Genomic DNA, 13,317 nt, shown 5'->3' on the forward strand with positions numbered 1-13,317 from the left:
GGTTCTTCTCAACTCCTGCCTAAATCTGCTCCCCTGCAGATGGCTTCTAGCCATTGTTGTTCTAGCCATTCTGCTCTCCAGGGCCCAGCAGGACAAATTTGATTCTCTTTGTCAAGACACCCCTTCAAACATGTTGACCCAAGTTTTGCAGGGAAGGTTCTTGTCTCTTGCTGTGCCTGGGCCTGAGTGGGGGATACTCTTTTCCTCCATGGTGCCACTTGGTTCTTAGGGGTTAAACTCTTCAGGAAGCCTCAGCATTTAGCCTGTGCCCTCCCATCTGTAGGAGAGCAGGAGCCTGAGGGGGAAAAAAAAGATCTAGAAAAGGGCACTTAGTTAAAGGGAAAGGAACTTAAAAAGGGAAGAGGTTCTGGCAGGCCTAGCTCAGCCATGACCAGCAGCTAAATGGTTACAGACACGATGATCAAATGCCCCAAATTCCTGGTCCAGCCTCCGGTGGGAAGGGTGTCTGGCAAATGTCAACAATAAAAAATACATTTTAATGGCACATAATGCAGCCGCTACCGTAGGGAAGGCTCGGTGCGGCCAGATGAAGCAGGTTTGGGGAGTAGTAACTACCAAAGGACACTCCTAGGGGCTCAGGCTTAGAGCCTGGCTGAACTGAGACCCACAGGACTCAGCCTCTCCTCCCCCAAGACCCAGGGGAGCTCAAGTGGGTCCTGGGAACAAGAGGCTAGGCCTGGAGCATCCTTTTTGTTCAACTTGGTTGAGACACTGAAGAAGCAACCAATGTGACAGGGTCAGTAGATGGTTCCAGCATCTGGCTCATCTGTGTCCTTTGACCTTAAACTGCATTAGTTCTGCCCCCTGCCCTGAGCAAACAGCTGTTCCTTCTTGGGGATGGAGTTTTCTTCAAGGAAACTCTGAGGGTTTGGAGGGAGCAAGACTTTTTGGCTTAGAAAGTTCTCTTTCATTTCCAGAAAGAGGTAGATAACTAGGGTGAGACACAGGATCATATATTTAGAGTTGGAAGGGATTTTACGGGTCATCTAGCCCATTTTACAGATGAATAAGCAGGCCAGAGAGATTCACAAGAGAACTGAAAGGGGCCTTAGAGGTCCAATTCCCTCCTTTTATAAACAAGGAAACTGAGGCCAAGAGAAGCATGGCTATTGAGCTGGAAGGGACTTTTTGGTTGTTGTGGGGTCATTTCAGTCATTGTCTAACTCTTCTGTGATCCCATTTTGGGGTTTTCTTAGTAAGATACTAGACCTTAAGCATGTAATCCAACCTTCTAATTTTATAGATAAAAAGCCAATGATATGAATAAGAAAAGGAGAAAAAAGAGAAGATGAAAGAGACTAGGCAGAAAAGTCAGGAAGGGAGAGTAGGAAACAAAGGAAGGGGGAGGAATAGTTTTACTCTCAGATTCTATAACTTGGTCAGGTAGAGGGGAAAGATTTAAGAGAGGGAAGAAAAGCAGAAGGCTAAGACTCATCTTTGGCTTGAACATTTCCCACTTCTCCCCCAGGCGAAATGCCAAGAGCAGCTGGAGCTAGGTGTGGCATCTCCTAAAAGGAGCTGGGTCTGGCCACTCGGGGTGAAGATTTCAAGGGAGAGTGTGGCCGTGGGCTAACTATAAAGGGAAGCCTAGCTCTGGCCTTGGGCTGGGCACCATTTTAAACTCTGTTGGGTATTTGCTTTGAGCCCTCAATTGACTTTCTTTGCATCTCCAGTTTTTAACCTAGAACCTTATCATAGTGAGTGTTTAAGGAGTGTTTGTCATCTGACTGGCAAAATAGGCATGCTTAAGCAAGCATTTAAAGCTCCTCACAATGACTCCCTCCAACCTCTTCAGTCCCATTTCCCATTACTCCCCTTCTCATGATAAGCTCCAGCCAAATAGAACTTCTTCAAGTCCATCTCCCAATTTGGTGCCTTTGGCCAGGCTGTCCTCATGTACTCTCTCCTCTTATCTTCCCTTATCTTTCTTCAAGGTTCAGCTCAAAAACTATCTCTTCTGTGAGGCCTTAGAATCATTTTACAGTTGAGGATGCTGTGACATTAAATTAACATTCACAATTATTTTCCAGCATAGTAATATCCCATTACAGTATTATCCCATTAAAATACCCCATTATAATAGGAATGCATTTATAATTTTTTTCACCTGCAACAAAGAGTGTTGGAATGATTTTTTTGTTTTAATATAATTAGTACCTTTTTGGGGCAGCTAGGTAGCTCAGTGGATTGGGAGTATTGATTCTAAGATGGAAGGTTAGGGTCTAAAAAAATTTTAGTACCTTTCTCTGTCTTTGATTTCTTTAGGCTACATAAACTAAAAAAATGTACTGGATCAAAGGATATGCTCAGATTGGTAACTTTTTTGGTAAACAGTCCCAGATTGCTTTCCATAATGGTTGGACCAATTCACAGTTACACCAGCAATGTATTAGTATGCCTGCCTTCCAAAGCTCCTCCAACAATTGCCATTTAATCTTTGCCAATCTGAAAGGAGCAAGGTGAATCTCTGACCTGTTTTGATATACATTTTTTTTATTATTAGTGACCTGGAAAATATTGTGATTTCTCTTCAGGACTACTCTGTGTCCTTTCTTGAACTCCCTCAGTTATTACTTCTCTTCCTACTCAAACTTCTCTGGAGGACGAGATCTGCTTTTTCTCCTTTGCTTCCATCATAGCACGTCTACCTACCATGAAATATTTATCAGTGAATATGTTGTATTCCTCCTAGAGAAAATGAGGTCCTTGAGGACAAGGACCACTCTGTTGTTGTGGGTCTTTTCTGCGCCAGAAGAAGCATTTATTTCTTCTCTAGCTACTTTCCCCTTTCCACACTAGAAAGAAGTCAAAGAAAACCTTGTAACAGACATTAGCAGTCAAGTAGGACACCTTCTCTCATTGATCACATCCAAAGATCGATTTTTCAGCCTGTACCTTGAGTTCAGCAGCTCTCTGTTGGGAGGTGGGTAGCATGTCTCAGCCTCTGTTCTCTGGAATTGTGGATGGTTATTGAATTGATAAAAGTTCTTAAGTCTTTTGAAGTCTTTATAATACTGTTGTCATTGCATAAGTTGTTCTCCTGGGTCTACTTACCTCATTCTGCATCCGTTAGTTTTCTTCATGTCCCCAGCACCATTGAATTGCCTCCAAACTAGGAGATCAGCCCTCGCCTGCTCCCAGTTAGGGAGGCAAGAAGTGGCCTGTGAAAGCAGCCCCAGGTACAGAATGCTCATGGAGTCTTCCCTCTTTTCCAGATCATTCTCAACTCTATGCACAAATACCAGCCTCGGCTGCACATTGTGAAGGCTGATGAGAACAATGCCTTTGGCTCCAAGAACACGGCTTTCTGCACACATGTGTTCCCAGAGACCTCCTTCATTTCAGTGACTTCCTACCAGAACCACAAGGTATAGCGAGTGCTCTCCCTGCTTGCTTTCATTACCACCCCTCATCCTGCCTGCTCCTAACCTGGGAGGGAGGCCAGAAGACCAAACATATCACCCACTCTGTTAATAGGGAACAGACTGAGCAATGCCATTGGCACAGAACAGATGAAAACCAAGCTTTTAGCACGACACAGCCCCAAACAGACAGGAAGCATAGCTTTAGGACACTGAGTTCTCATTGAAGCCTCTTAGAAGGACCAAGCTCTGTTGCTGGTTCCCCAGATGACCTTGGACAAGTCTCTTCCCTTCCCTGGGCTTCAGGTCCTCAACTTCTAGATGAGTCCTAAGGTCCTGTTCAACTCAAGACTATATTCTCTGAGACTGATGCATGTCAGGAAGCTCTGTAGGCAGCAACCCACAGCCATGGACCTCACAGACCCTGAGATGTCACTCAGGACAGCAACAAAATCTAATAATGACCTGGAAAAGAGTCAAAAAGGAAAACATAGCTATTGTATAGGTCCTAAGGAGAGAGATAAGGGATATATCGATGAACTTTGGGGCTTGAATTAGGGATGGGGAGGGGACTTCTATTTTTTCTTTATCTTTTTTCTTTTCTTGGCATATGACTGGTCATCTCAAAAACTGTTCTCCTGATTCTGTCAATCTCACTCTGAATGAAGGGATTCTGGTCTAACTCTGGCTCCAGTTCACTGGGGAGGAGATAGACTGGAGGAGAAAGATGCCCAAGAACTGGGACATCTGCCCACTTGAAAGATGATTGGAAAGGGAGAGGCTTGCCCCCAGGGGCTGGCAGCTCCATTCCTTCCAATTAGTCAAAATGGGCAAGCCGAACTCGCTCTGTGCCTATCCCTCTTACAATTTTTCCTATCCTCCCCATATCTCCTGCTATTATTCCAGATGCCAGAGTGGTGGGCAGATGCCAACATTGGTGTCCTGGCCCCATTTTGTCTTGTCTTGACCTTGGTTCCCCTGACAGGTCTGTAGAATTAAATTAGTTCCTTTTGGTTGAACCATGGGGCTTGGAATGGCTCCCATATGACAATGGAGCTGGGGCCAGATAGGCTTGGGGCCACAGAATACTCCATAAAACAGGAGTCTGGATGATTTAGGGACTTGGGAGAAGCTGTAATTGGGTTGTAGCAAGGAGAAAAGTGAATGGCATCGCTTCTCTCTGGTTATTTTGAAATGGCCCATCTTGGAGGGCTTGTTCATCTGAGATTTTTCTTAGGGACCAGAGAGGCCATCTCCATCTCAGACTCCTAAAGTGTTGAATTTGCTAATTGAAGCTGAGCATTTTGATCCAGTGAGGGCAGCTAGATGGCAAAATGGATAAAGTACCTGACCTGGAGTTAGGAAGACTTGAATTCAAATTTGACCTCAAACGCTAGTCATGTGAACCATGACAAGCTACATAACCCTGTTTTCCTCAGTTTCCTCATTTGTAAAATGAGCTGAAGAAGGAAATGACAAAGCACTCTAGTATCCATGCCAAGAAAACCCCAAAAGTATTCTTGAAGAGTCAGACGTGATTGAAAAACAACTGAATAACAACAGCTTTGATCCAGTAGCCTCTCTCCCCATAACTTCACATAGTGGATAGATCTTGCCCAGAGTAAAATCTTTGTTTGTTCTTGTCTTCCACCATCTTTTCCCTGTTCCCTTTGTCTATGAGGACAGGTAGAATGAATGTCTACTTTCACTCAAGCACTCCTCCAACAGGGAGTCCCTGGTTCTTTTCTGGAGTTGGCCACCATCCCTTCACCAAAATGGTAAAGTGGGGCCAGGTTGTTTGTGGAGAGTGTTAGATTGGCCCTGGAAATAGCAGCAAATGAACAGGTCAAACCATTGCTAAATATTTCCTGAGCACTTCACACAAAAGGGGACCCAATGGAGAAAGATGGAATCTAGGGAACACTGAGGTCAGGGAAAATTAGTTAAGCGTCTCTCAAAGCTGGGACAAAGAAGGTGATGGCTTCCTACTCAACTCCTGCCATATTCATCCAAGTTCAGAACATTGTATGAGTCAGGAAAAGAGAAGAGAACAAAAAGAAAGAGCAGCACAAACAAGTAGGACAACTTTGAGAGTTTCAGATTGAATTTATTATACTTTTAACAAGAAAAGCTAACCATAATAGAGATTCACAGTTTCATGTATAATCTTTTTCTATATATGTATATATGGAATGTATATGGAAATGGTCATTTTATTTGGTATTAAAATTCAGATTAAAGGGGGGGGTAGCCAAGTGGTTTAGTGGATAAAGAACCAGGCCTAGAGACAGGAGATCCTGGGTTCAAATCTAGCTTCAGACACTTTCTAGTTGTATGATTCTGGGCAAGTCACAGAACCCCAACTTGCCCAGCCCTTACTGCCTTTCTGCCTTGGAACCAATACTTAGCATTGATTCTAAGGCAGAAGGGGAGAGTTTTTTTTTTTTAATTTCAGTTAAAAATAAATGTAAAAAAAGACAGTTGGCAGATGCCTTGATTTTGAATTCCTAAAGGCATATTCTAGGAGGGAACTATGTCAGTGATTCTTCTATTTCCTTCTTGGACAGATCACTCAACTCAAAATCGAGAATAACCCATTTGCCAAAGGATTCCGGGGCAGTGATGACAGTGATCTGCGTGTGGCTCGCTTACAGAGGTGTGAGAGGAAAGAGACCCCATCTTCAATGTCCTTAACTGACATTCAAGCTTCTACATGTCCTTCATGGGGGAATGGGATGGAGGATATTTTTTTCAGGGAAGAGTCCTAAAGTAGTCCAGAGTCTCAGTTTGGTCACTTGTGAGTTGCGTGGCCCAGGGCACATTATTTAACCTCTATGGGCCTCAGTTTCCTTGTCTGTAAAATAATATCTGCCCCAACTGTCTCAGAATTGTGAGGATGAAATAAAACAATGTGAACATGCTTTGGGAACACAGATACCTACTACAAGTATGAATGGGTTTTTGTTTATCTTTTTCTCCTTTCTTCCCTCTCTAGCAAAGAATATCCAGTGATTTCTAAAAGCATCATGAGGCAAAGACTTGTCTCCACTCAGCTTTCTGCTAAGCCTGATGTAAGCCCCCTGCATGGAGCCCATCAGGCGCTCCAACATTATCAGTACGAGAATGGGGCACACATGCAATTTGCTGCCGCCGAAGGGCAAGATCTACCCCTTAACACCTTCCCAGGGCAGAGAGACTCGGGGCTGTTCTATCACTGCCTGAAGAGACGAGGTAAGTGACCACTTTTCAGACCTGAAAATCCTGGGAGGGTTGGAGGAGAGGAAGGAAGGAAGAAGGAATGGATACATGGATGGAGGATGGAAGTTCATTCTGGGTAGGGATTATTTCATTCTTTTTCTATGTCCCTAGTAGCTAACATATCTTTTATCCCCAGTGGCTGGCATATAGTAGGTGCTTAATATATGCTTATTGACTGATTAATTTAGATCAGGGTTTTTTAACCTTTTTGGTATAATGAACCCTTCTGGTCAACCGATGAAGATCATGGGCCCCTCTTCAGAATCATGTTTTTAAATGAATAAACAAAAGCTTACAAAGGAAAACCAATTATACTGAAATAACATTATCAAAACTTTGGGCAGCTTTGGTGTCTCAGTGGACTGAGGGCCAGACTTGGAGACAGGAGTCCTAGTCTCAAATCTGGCCTTAGATACTTCCTAGCTAGGTCACCCTAGGCAAGTCACTTAACCCCAGCTGCCTAGCCCTTACTGCTCCACTACTTTGGAACCAATATTGGTATTGACTCTAAGACAGAAGGTAAAGGTTAAAAAAAGTTATCAAAGGACTAAAAAACAAAAACAAATGAACAAATTCGCAGACTGCAGGTTATGGATTCTTGGATTAACTAGACTTTTCTCTACCCCAATCCATTCCAGTTACTAAATTTTCATCACTTGAGAATAGAGTAGGATGAGGCTGGGCCCAGCTGGCTCTCTTCTTCACAGCTGCTAGTTTCCTCTTTTCATCTTCAGTCTCAAGACCCACCAGGCAGCACTGTACTGCCTCCTTGTTTTTTCTGGCTGCCTGACTTTGAAACTCAAGGCAATTTTGCCCTAAACTGGTGGCTCTTAGCAAAGGTTTGGATGTGGATGAGATCTGTGGACTGTCTCAGTCAGAAGCTGTATGGAAATAATAATTGCTAATATCTATAGGGCTGAGCAAATGCCTTAGCCCTATTTGCCTTGGTTTCCTCATCTGTAAAATGAGCTGGAGAAGAGAAGAGCAAACTACTCCAGAATCTTTGCCCAGAAAACCCCAAATAGGGTCATGAAGAGTCAGGCATGACTGAAACAACTGAATAACAACAGTAAAATACAGTCCTTTAAGGTTTGCAAAGTCCTTTACATATGTGATCGTGTTTGTTCCTTATTTTATAGTGGTGTGTGGTAGGGTCTATTATTTTATCCCTATTAAACCCGAGAGAGGTTTAATCATCTAGCTGCTAAGTGTTTGAGGTTGGATTTGAACTCAAATCTTTCCAACTCCAGGTCTAGTACTCTATCCCCTGAGTCCCTGAATGAAAGAGTGAAAGAGCATTGACTTGTGTCAGAAGGCTAGGGTTCAAATTCTGACTCTGACATTACCTTTGGGACCTTCCCTCTCTGGGCCTCAGTTCCTTTAAGTGCAAAGTGAGGGGTTGGACTGGTTGGCCCCTGGACTCTTTTCCTGCATGAGATCCATGATCCCATGATTTCCACTGATTTCCTCCTCCTCTTATTGAAGGTAATCCAGATGGGTGCCCTTTGCTTATTTGTTCATAGTGGACCTGTAAGGGATGGTCCACTGTTTAAAAGGAGCCAGGGTAGGTATCTGGGAATGAAAGTGACAAAAGTTGATTTTCTAGAGGCTTTTTTATGCCTTCTGAACCTTTCTTTCCCTTACATGGAAAAGATGAGACCTTTTTTCCCTACGGTCTTCAAGGCAATGGTGGTATAGTACAAAATGGCACTGAATTGAGAGTCAAGGGCACGGCTCAAATTCCAGCTCTGCTACTTAATCAGTCAATAAGCAAATATTTATTCTGTGCTAGGTACAGTGTTCTGTGTACCTGCATGATTTTTGGTGAGGCCCATGAAAGAGGAGGTTCCGATTAGAGGACCTCTCTGAGCCCCTTCCAACTCTAGATGAACGATCCTATAAACTATGATTCTGTTACAGATTCAGGGCATCCTTCCTAGACCTCAATTCTTCCATCTACAGAATGGGGATCGTGATATTGCCTATGTCTAATAATGTCCCAAGACCAGGGAGGTGGTCTCTGTGAAAGTGCTATGGTATCTCAAGGGAAAAGCAGAACAAGAATCCAGGCTGTTCTCCCATAATAAAACTCTCAGGCTGTATGAGGTGCCTTTGGGCACCCTTGCCATGAGCCTTCGTCATAACTCAACAGATGATCATCACATGGGAAGTCAAACAGTTCTCTGTACTACAGGCGTGTGAGCATGACCAGTAATAAATCTAAGGAGCCTGTCGAGGAAGGAAAGGATCAGACAAGAAACACCTGGAAAAGGACGATAGTACATTGCTTGTAAAGGGGGAGAACTGTAGATGTAGAGGAAGCATGGCATACTTGGGAGTCAGAATATCCAGGATGAATGTCATAATCCCACCTCTGACTATCTCTGCCTGTGGGAACTGGGCCTCAGTTTCCTTATCTGTCCAGTGAAGGGTGAAGTTGGCTTATAAAACAAGCAGATGGAATGCTGGATTTGGAGTCAGATAGATCTGAATTCAAATCCTGATTTGGGCACTTACTGAGCAAGTTTTAACCTCTCTGAGACTCCTATAAAATGAGGGAGTTGGGCTCAGTGACTTCTAAGGCTCCTTCCAGTTTAAATTTCTCATCCCATGACTTTCTGAGATTCTTTTCAATTCTCGATGTCCACCTGTCATGCTAGGTGGGTAGCCCAGAAAGCAAGGGCATTTTAAAAGTAGCTTTTCTGGGGTAGTGAAGTGGCTCTGTAGATAGAGAGTCAGGTCTGGAGGCAAGAGGTCCTGGGTTCAAATATGCCTCAGACACTGCCTACCTGTGTGACCCTGGGCAAATCATTTAACCCTAGTCGCCTAGCCATTGCCACTCTTCTGCCTTAGAACCAATATTCAGTACTGATTCTAAGATGGAAGGTAAGGATTTTTTTTTAAGTGATTTTCCCTTCTCCCCTTTCTGTTCCATGGCCCATTTTTGTCCTTATCTTGAAGTACATCTACAGCTTTCAACAAGGCTCTCTGGTTAATCTAGAGACCTGTTCATAGGGACAGGAAGAAGACATGATAAACCATCTAAAAAGGCATAGATACTTGAATTTGACCAAAGGGGTCATTAGAAAAGCTCCCTAATCCAAGCTGTTTGGAGGGAGGAAAAGTCCTATCTGGGGTCATGGGAGCAGAGTGGTCACTTTGGACAGGAAGTGTGAGCCTGCATGCCTGAGGGAGGACCCAGGGAAGCCAATATGACTCATGTTTATCAGTGCAGTGTGGCACAAATAAATCCAAGTCAACTCCTGGGGCAGGAGTGGCCCTGCCTGTAAGTATTCTGTCCACAAGTCCTCATGTGCACAAGTTCTCAACTATTAAGAACTTTGGGGAAAACAAGGTAGTGGGGGTCAGAAGCCTTGATTCTGCCATCTCCCAGCTGCCTGGCTATCACCTGGAAACTGGAGGAGAGGGAAGGATACCAAGGAAGCACTACTTCCTATGGTTGTATATATTTGCTATATAAACATGAGTTTCAGTTTTTTGTTGTTCAGTCATTTTCACTTGAGTCCAACTCTTGGTGACCCCATTTTGGGTTTTCTTGACCAATAGCTTTATTTTGGGGTGGTTTGTCATTTCCTACTGCAGCTCATTTTACAGATGAGGAAACCGAGGCTGACAGCGATAAGTGCCTTGCCCAGGGTCCAAGCCCAGGGCTTTAGCCACTGTACCACCCAGGGGCCCTATCTTGAAATATCCCCCCCCCAAATTAGAGCTGGATTCATCCCGAAAGCATGACTCAGTGGGAAGAGCACCCGATTTGGAGTTAGGAGATATGGGCTGCAGTCCTCAGTTGGTCACCTGCTTGGGCAAGTCACAAGCTTTCTGGTCCTCCGATGACCATTAAGTTGCACCTTTCTCCTCCTCGCCCTCCTACGCTCTGCCCCGGCCCAGCCCCATCCATCTATGAAGTTTGAGCACAAACTGTCCCTCCGCCTGCCGGCTCTGCTTCCTCTCAGAACCACAGACCGGCAGCTCAAAGGAGGTATAAAATGACAAATGCAGGCGGGACGTGAGATTCCCAGGGGAACGTAACGGGGGAGGAGGTGGCGCACGGGAATGGCTCTTGCCTAAAGGGATGTTTGTCCCCATGCAGACAGCGCCAGGCACCTGGACTTGCCCTGCAAACGCTCCTATCTGGAAGCCTCATCCTCCGTGGGAGACGATCACTACTTCCGCTCGCCGCCCCCTTACGACCAGCAGATGCTGAGTCCCTCCTACTGTAGCGAGGTAACCCCCCGGGAAGCCTGCATGTACTCGGGCTCCGGGGCCGAGATCGCAGGAGTATCAGCCGTGGATGACCTGCCCCCGCCCCCGCTGAGCTGTAATATGTGGACGTCGGTGGCCCCGTACACTAGCTACAGTGTTCAGACAATGGAGACTGTGCCTTACCAGCCCTTCCCTGCTCATTTTACTGCCACCACTATGATGCCCCGGCTCCCCTCCGTGTCCACGCAGAGCTCCCAGCCTCCGGGGAACACCCACTTCAGCATCTATAACCAGCTCTCGCAGGCCCAGGCCCGAGAGCGAGGGCCGTCCACCTCGTTTCCGAGAGATCGTGGGCTGCCCCCGGTGTGTGAGAGGAAGCCCCCATCCCCACACCTGAACGCTGCTGCCAATGAATTCCTCTACTCCCAAAGCTTCTCCTTGTCCCGGGAATCTTCCTTACAGTATCATTCAGGAATGGGGACTGTGGAGAACTGGACTGATGGATGACTCGGAGGTCCCGTGGCCACCAGACAGTGTTCCTGATCCAGGACCATGTTAATCCAGTGTTGACCCCCGGGAGTAGCCTGCACAAGAAAGAAGCCTACATAGCCTCGCCTTTTTCCAAGGAGGGGAAGGGTGCCTTTGGAGAGCACCCACTTCCTGACCCACAACAAGGGCCATGGCATGAAGGCCCAACAATGACCAAAGAAGTCCCTTCCATCCAGCCTGGTCTGGCAGATCTCTGGCAGTCCCTAAAGGGTGGGAGTTGGGGTGGGAGGGTTGGTGGGGCTTGGGCATCTTTAGGAAGTTTCCACAGCACAATCCCGGTTGGCTCAGGGGCTGGGGCCTCATCCAGGACAAAAAGTGCGAGTCATTTCAGGGATGGATTGCCATGGTTTGGGGCGATTATAGACACAGTCTGGAATCTGATCTGGTACAGTTTTGGGAAAGGGCCATCCACAACTTTGTTTTTTGGCTCCTCATGAGCCCCTCAGAGATCCAGGAAAGGAAAACCCATAGGGGAGTCAAGCAGGGCCAGGGAGATGACAGGTACCTTAACATAGTTTTCTATTTTTTTTCTTCAATTTAGAATTAAGCCAGTAGAGAAAATGTGACCAAGAGTATCTCCTGTCATTGTTCAGTTTGGTGCATTGCGTTCCTGGCCTTTGCCCCCCTCCCCTCACCCCTCTCCCCTATACACATGTGAGAACCCCATCTCTCAGCTTCCATCTGCATCCCAGAATTAGCACTCAAGAAATATAAGCTTTACCTGGATGTGCCAGCAAGAGGCTATTCTGGAACCAGTCAGGTATCCCTTGGAGAGAGTTCTGTCTCCTGGAGAATCCCTGCCTTGGAGGAAAAAAGCCCAACAGAAATAAAAATGGGAGTTGAGAAAACATACACTTCTTCCAGAGAATCCAGCCAGAGGCACGAGAAGGATTCTCAAACCAAGCTAAGCCCAGGCCAGTGATAAGGATGTTTTCTACCATTTCCCCCGCATTGGATATCACCAGACTATTGTGTGACTGGTGTAGACTCTGTAATCCAATTTGGGAAATCACTACACTCTTTGCATGCTGAATAGCTATTTATATATTATATAAATATATATCACCAAGGCAGGCCACGTGTCCATTTCAGCTTTTGCTTTTACAATCAAAATACTTAATTAAAAAAATGAATGTTGCGAGCGTTTTCGGGAAGACATTTATTTAAGATTTTTTAATTACACCTTTTGATGTAAAAACTAAGAACTGGTTAGATAAAACCTATATATTCTACAGATAAATCTTTATTAGAAACCACGTTAGATACAGGTGGTGGGGAACATTAAGTGTTTTTATTACATAGCATGGACGTTTTATTTTACATATCAGAACATAAAGCCATTTTTTCAACTCTGAACTGTCTGGGTGCATTTCAATAATGTCTTTCCCTCTCTTGACTCACATATGGTTTCTGCTGCCCTTTGATCCCACCCCCTTCCCCCTCCAACATTTACTCAGCAGCACACTTGAACTTCTATCTATTTACCCATCCTGTCGACACCTTCAATGCTACATCGAATGTCCTTTCCAAGCAAGCAAAAACTCACCCCAAGATCCATCGTGCTGGGCTCCGGATGGGGAGGCCACTTTTGGACTTGGAGCTGAAACAGGCCAGCGCCCTCCGAGGGGACAGGACAAGTCCTGCTCTTGGGAGAGGCTTGTTGGGCCACTTTATGCTCTCTTCTCAGTGTCTATGAAGAGGTTGGAGTGGGCTGACTAGCAAAGCAGGAGACTCTCCTCTAGGGCACCCCCCTCCTTGAGGGGCCACCTTTCCTATGATAACACCAGGAGACCCGGAGAACTGAGGCAGATGAGGGTGCTAAGGAGGGAAATAGGAGGGGTGTCTGGGGCCTCTTTAGTCACTCCATCGAGGCTCCTTGCCTTCAAAGAGGCTCTTGAACTTG

General features: G+C 45.5%; 1 protein-coding gene across 5 annotated transcripts in view; it reads left to right on the top strand.

Moving 5' to 3' along the window:
• Positions 1–12,770, top strand: part of TBX4 (T-box transcription factor 4) — a 53,600-nt gene extending 40,830 nt beyond the window's left edge. For all 5 annotated transcript variants that reach the window (XM_056816476.1, XM_056816475.1, XM_056816473.1 and 2 more), the window contains 4 exons: positions 3,237–3,389; positions 5,951–6,039; positions 6,379–6,614; positions 10,753–12,770. In XM_056816476.1, the coding sequence (XP_056672454.1) occupies positions 3,237–3,389; positions 5,951–6,039; positions 6,379–6,614; positions 10,753–11,372 (1,098 nt within the window). In that variant the 3' untranslated portion in view covers positions 11,373–12,770. The remainder of the gene's footprint in view (positions 1–3,236; positions 3,390–5,950; positions 6,040–6,378; positions 6,615–10,752) is intronic.
• The last annotated feature ends 547 nt before the right edge of the window (positions 12,771–13,317 follow it).

This window comes from Monodelphis domestica, chromosome 2 (assembly GCF_027887165.1).
Source record: "Monodelphis domestica isolate mMonDom1 chromosome 2, mMonDom1.pri, whole genome shotgun sequence".
Taxonomy (NCBI): Eukaryota; Metazoa; Chordata; class Mammalia; order Didelphimorphia; family Didelphidae; genus Monodelphis; species Monodelphis domestica.